This window comes from Podarcis bocagei, assembly GCF_964188305.1.
Source record: "Podarcis bocagei genome assembly, chromosome: 3".
NCBI classification, from domain to species: Eukaryota; Metazoa; Chordata; class Lepidosauria; order Squamata; family Lacertidae; genus Podarcis; species Podarcis bocagei.
Genome location: NC_138127.1, coordinates 30,681,881 through 30,694,043, shown reverse-complemented (window position 1 = coordinate 30,694,043; position 12,163 = coordinate 30,681,881). Strand labels below are relative to the sequence as shown.

At 39.9% G+C, this 12,163-nt stretch overlaps 1 protein-coding gene across 4 annotated transcripts in view; it reads left to right on the top strand.

The window, feature by feature from the left end:
- EPHA7 (EPH receptor A7) overlaps positions 1-12,163 on the top strand; it is a 171,318-nt gene that overhangs the window by 48,951 nt on the left and 110,204 nt on the right. The window contains exon 4 of one of the 4 annotated variants that reach the window (XM_081186545.1): positions 7,877-7,924. The exons of the other annotated variants lie outside the window; for them this stretch is intronic. Within the exon in view, the coding sequence (XP_081042671.1) occupies positions 7,877-7,896 (20 nt within the window). The 3' untranslated portion in view covers positions 7,897-7,924. Of the gene's footprint in view, positions 1-7,876; positions 7,925-12,163 lie in introns of those variants that run through there. 4 annotated transcript variants of the gene reach the window in all.

Sequence of the window (12,163 nt, the reverse complement as noted above, 5' to 3'; positions counted from 1 at the left end):
ATAAGATAGTTCTGTACAATAAGAGGGCATGTAAAAAGACAGCTATAAGTGGAAGGCCTTATTATCCAGAAACCATTTAGAACTTGGAAAAACAAAAGCATATATGCAGCTAACTGTACTATAATTTATTTTTCTTTTACTGTGCAATTGCTTCTATCATGTTGTCAGGATTCCCTCCCCCATTCCAGTTGTTCAGCTCCATGACTTTGCATTTGCTTTAGTCTTTAAACAATTCCAAAGGCTATGGATTTGGACTGTATTTATTTATATACGTTCCCTATCCCTGCACATTATTTCTTTGCTATTTGTGGCTAAACCCCACTTGAGTATAATACATTCTGCTTGTTCAGACACATTTACAAATACATTTTCTTATCAGATCCTTGTTGAACATTTACACACCAGGGCATGGTTTTAAGAATGAAAATAAACGAAATTTGAAAATCTTACTTGACCTCTTCCACCTGGTCTCCATCTGTGATTATTCTGTCTCCACAATCTGTCATCTGTTTTTCCTCTGTGTGTTCTTTATCATTTCAGATGGGTGCGTTACTCTGCCCCCCTTTCCCCTTTCTGTATTACACTTAGTGGAAAGTGACATTGCCAAATCCTCAAGTTCAGCCAGGCAGATTTGATACACTATCAGCTGAGATACAGTTCTGATGATCAGGGTGTGCAATTAGCAGAGACAGCTTCATTTCACAGTGCAGTGGCTCCTGCTATACTACTACGAACTGCAGAGTTATGAGTTTCTGGGAATAACCCCTCCTAGGAAAAACTTCCAGAAAATAAACCTGTCACACAGCTATCAGAATTTCTCTTACTACAACTATACAGAACCTCCTTCTCTTCTTGGTTTATTTAACCACGTTCCAGCCATTTCCATGCTAAGTTATTTCATTTCCAAATTTCATTTAAACAAGGACTAATATATATAAACCATACAGCGCCGCCACTCCCTCCAACCCATTCACAATTGTATTTCATGTTAAATTGCATTATGAGTTTGCCTTTTTTTTAATTGTTTCTGTTTTCAGTTTAAAAATTTAGTAGGAATAGGAAGATGTAGCCGTTCTGTTGATTTGATTTATTATATTTCTATGCCTCTTTTCATTAAAATGAATCCCAAAGTGGCTTACAAACACCAAATAACAGTAACATGATAGAACATAAGGAAAAGTCACAAAAAATCATATAGAATAATTAACAGATCATCAGCAAAGCAACTGCAATCTATAAAACACTGTTAACAAAGCTACAAAAAAAAAGCTAAACATCACAATTACATCAAAAGATACACTTCTTTTTGGTGGCATGTAAAGCAGCTTGGAATACAAGAATTATACACATAAGAAATGGATGAAAAACCCTCTTTTTCTGGAGTTATCAGGCAAATTAGCCCCACTAATGGAAGCCTGAGTAAGGACTTCCACTATCACAATAGGGCTCTCCCATGGGCATAGCCAGGATTTTTTTTAGGGGGGTCAGGACTTTGTTGGGGGGTCAAGACTTTGGTTAGGGGGGCAGAACCAATGTGACTGGTCCATTAGTTAAGTATTTCTATTGTTTTACTTGATTGGGGGTGGGGGAGAGCTGCCTCCCTGCCCCCCATTGGCTACACTCATGGCTTCTCCCACTCTCCTCGTCCCCCAACTTTGTGTTAGGGAGCGGGAGAATCCCCAGAACAGTGTTTTGGGGGGATAAGAGGGGAGAATGTTCTGTTGGGCAAGTTGAAAACGATTATGAGCATTCATTAGAAAATCCTGATGTAAGGGGAAGTTGTTTTAAATTTCATTTTAATGAAGTATTTTTTTTTTTAAAAAATAAGTGTCTGTGAATCAAATTGTTTTGTGTAAATTCTCTATCTCTAGGTCTTGAAACTTACACAAACATATGTACCTACTTAACTTTCAGCACCGGAAGACTTCAGCTGAAGCTTGTGATGCACATATAGGCATCCTGGGTAGCTACAGAAACCCTTAAATTTTTGATGGCTGTATAACAGTCTTTCTCTTATCTGATTGTCCTTTGAGTACTGTTTTATTGATGGCTCTATAGTCAAACTCAGGTTTATGTCCCCCGCCTCCCCTCCCCTTTTGAATAAAAGCTTGCTGGAACACTTAGAGCAAGTCACTACCCAAAGAAAACACGAATCTGATATTAAATTATTTTAATTACATTTCAATTGGAAAGCCTATAGACATGTCTGCTTCTGTTTATTATTATGCATAAGCCCTCCAGATTTATTTCTTGCTGGCTTGCCATTAAGGCTTACTAGAGAAAAATTAAATTAAAAAACTAATTCAAATGCACTGTGACAAAGCCTCTTGAAACACCACCTTACCTTATTGCTTTCTTTATTCAGCAGTTTATATCTGAGCAGGCCATTTTTGGGACTGATTCACTCAGTTGCAATTGTTGCATCATAATTAAAATGTTATCATGCGATAACATAGTAACATGCAATACTTGTCTTTTATATACTTAGTTTGGATGTAACACCTATATCTCAGTTGAGCCCCTGGGACTGAGATTTGGTCTCACTGTTTAGTAAATTTCCAGTTCTAGTTTGGAGGTAAACTCTGGTTTGTGAAAGCCATAGTTTGAGTTGGATTTTATAGCCTGGTTTGCATGTCAAAGTAAGCCAAACTATGGCTTAGCAAGAATGTGTCACAGTCATTCTTTCCTACTGTCATAGACCAAGGCTTGGTTTAGCAGGTGATCCAAACCTAGGCTTCTAGTTAAGCCAAGATTTATTATTGATTACAGCTTGTGGGTAGTGAAGAGAGAACATAACTACAAGCCAAGGACAAAATCAGAGTGTGCAGACCGAGGAGGGGTGGTATGCAAACAATGGTTTGACTGTTTCAGTTACATGTGAGCTGAACCTTATTTTAGTGCAGAGATTTTGAGCCATTGTTATATGAACCAAGTATAATCATTTTTTTTGCGGGAGGAGACTGGTATATGCTGAATTTGTCACCGCTTGGTGCTTTGATTTACGTATTAGTATATGCACTATTTGATGTATGACTGAACAAAAAAGCAATATTCAGTAAAATAGAATATTTTGTTGAAAAATGGACGTACTCTGCAATATTAAACCAATGTATTTACTAGGTTCAGCTTTTAAAAAATGAAAATGCCTTTTCAAGTTTGGGCACTTCTCTTTTGTGAGAACAATAGACAGTGAGCAAATCTTGAAAGATGTTAGAAATACGTATGACAGCCAGGGTATTATTGGGTGGAGGGGAATAACGAGTCTGAGAGATTCTTGACAAGCAACAGCAAACATTGAGCTGGTGATGGTATGCAGCTAGAGGACAGTCTTATTTGGAGATGTCATTCACACTATTGCTGAGGAGCCATTAAAAGTCTCGTGTTTACTTTGGCTAACCATACAATGTAATTCTTTGATGGAAGCACACATAGACTTTAGACACTATTGCTGTTTAAAAGAAACATTTGCAAGATAAAGTAAACATATTTTAAAGCTAGGCATTTATCACTGCATAGTGTGAGACACATAAAATACAACAGCTAATATATATATATATATATATATATATATATATATATATATATATATATATATGCTTTCGTAGATTTTCACGGGTACAGGAATGTAGGTTTTGGTGTCTTCGGGTGTCTTCCCGTGTAAGAGTTGGGGTGTCTAGGCGACGTTTCGACGAGGTCTCACTCGTCATCTTCAGGCTGGTGCTTTCGGCTTCTTGTTACTAGAACAGAGCAGGATCTCAGTGTTTGAGTTCCTATAAATACTGTTGAGGGGGTGTGGTGTATAGCCTCCAACGTTCTGGGCAGAGAGGAAGTTCCTAGGTTAATGTGCCTTTTCTTCTTTTGTTCATTAATTACTTGAGGGATATCTTGAGTGATTACTTGAGTGATATTCTGAGTACCACTTAGGAGGGTCATTAGGTGTGGATTAGTTGCTAAAGCTTTCGTGTCTTGACCTCTTGACCTTGTAAAGAGTTTTTCTGAGAAGATGGCTGTACTGCACTTAGTTGTGCTCTGGCTTGGCTTCGTGTATAGGGGCGAGCTGTGGTTTTGTGCCCTGTGCCAGCCAGATCTGTGTAGGGATTGCAGGGGGGTGCAGCATCCGGAGGTGCCACTATGGTTTGGCTACTGGATGGTGTCTGTAATTTATCTGTGGAGAGGGTCTGGGTTTGGGTCTGGTGTGGTTGATTGGAGATGGCGTTCTGTGTGCCTCTGGTTCTGGTGTCGGTTTTTGTGGGGAGGGCTAATTTCCAGATGTCTGGCAGGCGGGACGTGTCGTCACGCTTGTTCATGTTGTGAGGGTGTTTCTCTATCTCGATGGCTTCCATGATTATTCTCTTGTGGTGATGTTCCATGTTAAAGAGCAATTTGGAATCTGCAAAATTAAAGAGCAATTTGGAATCTGCAAAATCTACGGTCTCCCCAAGATACACAAAGAAGGAACACCACTCAGACCAATAGTCAGCTCCATAGGCTCACCTCTACAAAATCTCGCTAAATTTCTCGCTAAGCAACTTCAGCCCTATGCAGAATCTATCGCTTCACACGTTACAAACTCCTTCCAGTTCATAGAAACAATAAAGAAGCAAAACCTACATCCCGATGACCTACTTGTGAGCTTCGATGTTGTATCTCTCTTCACACAAGTGCCCATTAATGAAGCCTTGACAGCCATTCAAAACAAATACAATCCCCCCGAATACATCCTGGACCTGACCAACCACTGCCTAACCAACACGTACTTCATCCACAATGGACAAAGATACAAACAGATAGAAGGAGCACCTATGGGATCACCCCTCTCACCGGTCATCGCAAATCTGTACATGGAACACTTTGAAACCAATGCTTTAGACAAGTCAGAACACAAACCCAAACTTTGGCTCAGATATGTTGACGACACCTTTGTAATTTGGCCACACGGGAAGGAAAAACTAGATAGCTTCCTCACACATCTCAACAGCCTACACCCCAAAATACAATTCACTATGGAAATAGAAGCCAACAACCAACTTCCCTTCCTTGACGTCCTAATCTACAAAAAACCTGATGGCTCCCTAGGACACACTATCTACCGGGAAAAAACACACACCAACCGCTACTTACATGCACAATCACACCACCACCCTGCACAAATAAACTCCGTAGCCAAGACTCTCATCTCCAGAACCAAACGCCTGGCTGACGAAGACCACTTGACAACTGAGTTACAGAATCTCTCAAATGTGTTAATCGCCAACGGATACCAGCAAAACAGGGTTACGAAGCTAATCCAAAAAGAAACACCCCCCAAAAACCAAGACACAGAAGAAAACAATGGCATGGCCCTCCTTCCTTATATCAAGGGCACTACAGATAAAATTAGCAAAATCCTCCATAAACACAATATCAAAACAGCCTTTTGCACCAACCAAAAAATAGCCAATATCCTCAGAAACCCAAAAGATAAAATCCAGTTAGAAAACCAAGGGGTCTATGAAATACCCTGCAAAGTCTGCCCAGCCACGTACATTGGACAAACAAACAGACGAATAAATGCACGTATCGCAGAACACAAGAATGCCGTCAAAAAAGAAGAAAAAACTTCCTCTCTTTACCAACACATGAAAGAAACAGGACACGAAATTAATTTTGCAGATTCCAAATTGCTCTTTAACATGGAACATCACCACAAGAGAATAATCATGGAAGCCATCGAGATAGAGAAACACCCTCACAACATGAACAAGCGTGACGACACGTCCCGCCTGCCAGACATCTGGAAATTAGCCCTCCCCACAAAAACCGACACCAGAACCAGAGGCACACAGAACGCCATCTCCAATCAACCACACCAGACCCAAACCCAGACCCTCTCCACAGATAAATTACAGACACCATCCAGTAGCCAAACCATAGTGGCACCTCCGGATGCTGCACCCCCCTGCAATCCCTACACAGATCTGGCTGGCACAGGGCACAAAACCACAGCTCGCCCCTATACACGAAGCCAAGCCAGAGCACAACTAAGTGCAGTACAGCCATCTTCTCAGAAAAACTCTTTACAAGGTCAAGAGGTCAAGACACGAAAGCTTTAGCAACTAATCCACACCTAATGACCCTCCTAAGTGGTACTCAGAATATCACTCAAGTAATCACTCAAGATATCCCTCAAGTAATTAATGAACAAAAGAAGAAAAGGCACATTAACCTAGGAACTTCCTCTCTGCCCAGAACGTTGGAGGCTATACACCACACCCCCTCAACAGTATTTATAGGAACTCAAACACTGAGATCCTGCTCTGTTCTAGTAACAAGAAGCCGAAAGCACCAGCCTGAAGATGACGAGTGAGACCTCGTCGAAACGTCGCCTAGACACCCCAACTCTTACACGGGAAGACACCCGAAGACACCAAAACCTACATACATATATATATATATATATATATATATATATATATATATATATATATATCCCACAAGCATGTATTAGGTGTCATGAAAAACATAACAGATGACATCTTTGACTATTAAAAAAAATACTGTTTAACATGGTCATGATGACTGAGAACTATAATAGAAAAAGTGGTCTATGATAATAAAATCTCCCTTTCCTGTTGCGTTCTCTCCTCTATTAAATGCTGATTTGTTATATTAGATGCTTTGATTTCAGTTACTTCCTTCTTTACAGACATATTTTGAATATGTGTTTGTTCTTAATATGTCTTTGCTAGTGTAAAATGATACTTCTTTATTTACTGCCTTTATCAAAAAGAAAGCTTAAGGCAACAGAATATAATTAAAATGTGTAAAAGCAGATATTTAAAAACTTACTGAAAAAACCCCATCAATAAGAATAGAAAAAATAGCATCACTAAAATCAAAATATACCTAATGTAATAGTTAAAGCTGTGAACTCCCACAATATGCTTTTGAAAAGAAGCATATATCCTGGAACCGTGTGTTCAATGTCTAATCAAAAATTTGCATTCCTGGATTCTCCTGTGTCATGGGTTGCAAAATAATTGCACTGGATTACTGCATTAGAATACTCACAAATCTTTATTCATTGCACCATGTTGTTTCCATCCACCTCATATGCTGCTCATTTTCAGTATTAGAAAATGGTTATATATCAATGACAGGAGGTCTGAATTTGAGGCTATTGTAATTATTCCCACTGAGACACTGTCAATAGGATTAAAATGAAGATTCTGGATCTGTCCTTCCAAGATGAGGTCACAACATTAGCAGTAAGATTCCTGTTTTGGCAAACTGCATTTTCAATTCTGAATTACAGAACATTAATATGACATAAATATCTAAAAGTTGCAGTGATGAGAATAAAAGAACTCAGACCCTCCCAAATCTACATTAAAAAACACCAAGGACATAGCAGCAATGTATCCTGACCTAGGTTTATGTAGCTCTTTTAGAAAGCCGGAGGCTCATAGGTTTCTTGTTACAGAACTGTCTTATTTTCATTTTATTACTAATCTTTTAGCAGCTGTATAACTTCAGTAATGAAACTTCTGAATAAACCCAACCACTTTAAAAAAAAATGAAAATGGAAGATATATAGGGACAGGCATACAAAGAAGGAAGAAAAATCTAAGTAAAATTCACTTAACAATATACAGTTTGCTCTTATATTGAAACAAAACAAAGATTTATTTGCTGTTTAACAGAGGGAAGAAAAATAAACCAAAGTCCTAACTTTAATAGCAAGTAAATTTCCTCTTTGCTCAGTTTAATAATCTGATTGTGAGCAACTGGTATCAGAATATGGTATCAGAATTTACCCTGCTCTGAGCAGCACTTCCTACCTTCCTCCCCCCCCCCCAAAATACTTTATATTAATTTCAATATTACTCTTTTCTAGATGCCTTGAAAAGTGACTGATAAATAACTAGAATAAATAAAAAGAAAGGTAAGTTCAAACTGAAATACTAAGAATATTGGAAGAGCCTGCAGGATTGGACCAATGGCCCATCTGGTCCCACAGGCTTGTGGGAAACCCTCAAGCATGGCCTGAGTGCAACGACACGTTCCCTTCCTGCAGCTTCCAGCAATTGGTATTCAGAAGCAACAATGCACTGATTCGGCAAGCTAGAAGTCCCAAAGGAGCCAGACTGCTTCACAGAATTGCTGTGGGTGGTGTTACTGGGCCCCATAGATTTTCTGTTCAGAGAGAACCTTGTCCTACTGGTTTTCTCCATTCCACAAGGTTTCTCTTATACCCACTATATCAGCACTTTCTTCTAAGTCCAAGCACTCCCAATTTGCCCATATTGGCTCAGAAGCCTTTAGTATTAGCATGTAAATGCTTCCATGCAGTTTCTCTCTTCGCCACTTGCATTTTGGCCTGTGATTATTTGGTATCTCTGAATTGCTGTCCTGTGCACAATGCCTACTTCTATGCCTCCACCATTTCCATTTCCATTAGTTTTTCCATCTTCACCTCAGGAGGTTGATCTGACCCAAACTGGACCCTCACCAGCTCCTGTCGGCTTTCACCTCAAAATCAGTTCACAAAAGCTGCTCTGCCACCCTGCTCTGTTCCCAGCTCACGTGGGTCCCTTCCCTTCTGTACAAGCCTGGCTTGTCCCAGAATGTTCCCCAGTGCCAAACAAATCCCAACCTTCATTCCAACATCACCATCATCTCATCCATGCATTGAGACTGCAAAACTGCCTAGTTGGCCATATTAATATCTACATTTCCTCAAATCTGTCTAGAAATATATCTCACTCTACATGCCTTCTGCTGTAGCTCTTCTTTTGTCTCCGCTGCTCTGCCAGCACTGGAAACAGCTCACTTGCTTTCCAATTTTTTATTTTTGTGGTGAAGTGTAATTGAGTTTCTCATACCCTGCATACGTGGGGAGAGAACTGTTGCATAGGTCCTGCTTGCGAGGTTCTCATAGGTATGTGTTTGGTCATTGTGAGATTAGGATACTGGACTAGATGGGTGTTTGGCCTGATCCATCAGAACTTTTCTTATATTCTTAGAATTGCATTTGTGTATAGGAGGGGGGAGTTGTGTGATGGCACTCAACTAAGTTTCATTCACAGTAGACCTACTAAACTTAATGAACCTGACCAGTGCTATTTTTCTACAAAAAGAGGTCACCATGAATGCCTCCTTCTTTCTCTTAGAATGACAGCGGCACCTACCTGAAAGGTGTTGGAACTGAGTTCCAATGAGTTACCCATGAAAAAAAGCCCTGAACCTCACTAAGCTAGGTCCATTAATATCAATATGACTGCTCTGAGTAGAACTTAGTTGAATGCCATCCTTTGCTTTTTGTATGTTACCCAGTTATCTTCTTATTTCAAACATGGGCAATAAGCGTCACTTTGCTGCTGTAAAGTGTCTTTTCTATGTGTGAGAAAGATTGGATTTAAAAGGGTGCACATTTTCTAAGCAGTATTCCTTTTACTTGGGATATATTCCGTGGTAAAGGGACAGCCCCCATTCCTTGCCAAAATAATATTTATGCTCTGGAAGAGGATTACAACACAGAAATAAGCTTAAACCTTCTGTGTCTTCCTCTTTTCAAAGCAAGTGATAGCTACTTGAGTCCACAGTTATTTCATTTGTGAATGTGACTTGTGTTACAAGCCTTCCATGAAATTTTGTTGTGCTACTCAGTTCTGATTTTACATGAGATTTTTCTTTGCAAAGCAAACAGTTCAATAATCACAGCCTCACTGGTCCTAAGGGACACATTCTCCGAGGCATTAGAAATATCACCAGAGACACTGAATATACAATAGGTGTCTAAATGACATTTTTACCTTTGCTAATCTAACCCCAGAGTGCTTTCACATGCTGCATTCTAAAGCAGATTAAAATGACCAAACTTGTCACTTGAAAGGGCCAAGGGAGCTATTTACATAGGGTTCCCTTGAGATGGCTGCCCAGTGCATTTCAGAGATTGCTGATCCAGTCTGGGATCCTGGATGCAAAATGTGCAATGTGCTAATAACAGTTCAATGTTCTTTTTAAACCATGGGCACTCTAGGTTATTGCCACTCAAATCAAAGTTGCATTTCTGCCCACAAAAAAAAGAGAGAAGGGGAAAGATCATTTACTCTATCTTAGTCTTGTATGATGTGACAAAAGACTCTCCTTTTCAGATTCAAGAAATGGCTTCTGTTTAGGTGACACAAATATATAACTCCATCTCTGTATCTTTGGCTCCATCTTTGTCACACAGCAAATGGCAAAGATTTGTTCTCTACTTCCCCAGAGGTCAGGGAAAGTTCTAATGGATTTCAGCTACAGAAGGGTGGATTTCAGTGAAGGTGCTTATTAATTTTAAGAGCAGTTCGACAATGGAACCAATTACATTTGGCTGTTGCTTTCTGGAAGCCTTCAAGCAAAGTCAGCTGTTTGTTGGTGATGTTATAGGAGGTGAGATGAAGGCCCCTACAAAGCACTCTATGACTCTCCAAGGCACGCACAGGCAAACCTGGCCCTCCAGATGTTTTGGGACTACAACTCCCATCACCCCTAGCTAACAGGACCAGTGCTCAGGGATGATGGGAATTGTAGTCCCAAAACATCTGGAGGGCCGAGTTTGTCTATGCCTGTGCTTGCTCTATGGCAACTGTATGTTGGCACCGGAACTAGTTCTAACTGGGGGCGGGGCACACACTCCAAAGGTTAAGTTAAATTAACTTCCACAGCTTCTGTATTTTCTAATTCTAATTCTAATCTACAGCAACAACCAATACTTTTTCATATTTTTTTTGCAACAACAAACAAACAAACAAACAAACACCAAAATGAATAGATCTTTTCATGTTTGAACCATTTTAGCTTCCCATCTCTTCTCTTTTTCTGCTTTTTTGGTGGTAGTAGCCATTTTGTGTTAGGGTGCACCTCTAGCGCTTGCCATTTTCTGACTGGTCCTCTCAGCTTCTTCTCAAAATTCCAAATGTGCCCCTCGGCCCAAAAAGATTGGCGACTACTGCGTTAAATTTATATATTGTTGCTTAATTTTAGGGCAAATTGCTGCAGTAGAAGAAACCTTCTGTTAAACAAGTAGTAAAAAGTGATATACCACCACAAATGTTTAGGATACAACTGTCTCTTCTCTTTGGCTGTGATTTCTGAACACACGTATGTGTACGCATTTGACCAAGGTAGGACTTTGGGGCAGGTGGAACAGAGGGAGAGGGAGTAGTAATCATACCCAGGGAATACCCACAGTGGTATCCATTGACTTACAGGTTATTATTGTGAAACGGGTTCCTAGAAAATGCCTGTGATGGTTACAACTGATCTAGTGTATGCACCACAGCCACTATTATATGACTTCCATTTTGGAGCCATGTTTGTCTGTGACTGACAACTTTCAGTATCCGTGACACTGAATAAATACAAAATGTTAGTTTGATTGCGTTACTATTTGTGTTCAGCAATACAAATTTGAATTCATGCCGGTTCAGATCTCCTATCTCATTACTTTAGACATGCTTTTTCTGTGATTCACTTGCAGTTTGCTGGGCTTACATAAATTATTTGCTCCCAGATGCACTTTTATATGCTTTTATAGCATTGCCTGAGTTTGTTTTACAATTGATTTAACAACTTAAATGATCATAAAATTTGCAGGCTTCAGTGAGAAGTGGATTTTCTGTTAAAGGTGAAGAGGGTAAGTTCCCAATTGGTTTTCTGCTCCTTCTCAAAAGTATCATGGAGAAAGTATGGGCAGGTAGAGAGTATGGGCAGCACATCCTTTACAATTTGTGGTATAAGCTTACCATATTTGTTGTCCTCTGTACCAGTCAGTTCCATGGGGTGGGGTGGGGGGACAACGATGGACGGACATAAATTACTATAAACACTGATACATTGTGGACAGCCAGTGCTGAAAAAAGGACTCTGTATGAGATGAAGGCATGCGTGTCTATAAAGCTGCTTGCATACGTATTTATTGGTTTTGACCTATAAAGTTATAAACAACTTACCTGCTCACTTACAACCCTGCTCCATGGCTGTGATTGCCTGTTAAAGCCCTCTTGGTTGTGCTGCAACCTATGGATGTTTTTTAACAACAGCTAGGGAGAGGACTTTTTCTATGGTGGTGCCTTCTCTAAGGAATCACCTGCCCTCCGAGCTTAGGCAAGTTCTAGCATTAGTGGCATTTCAGCACTTA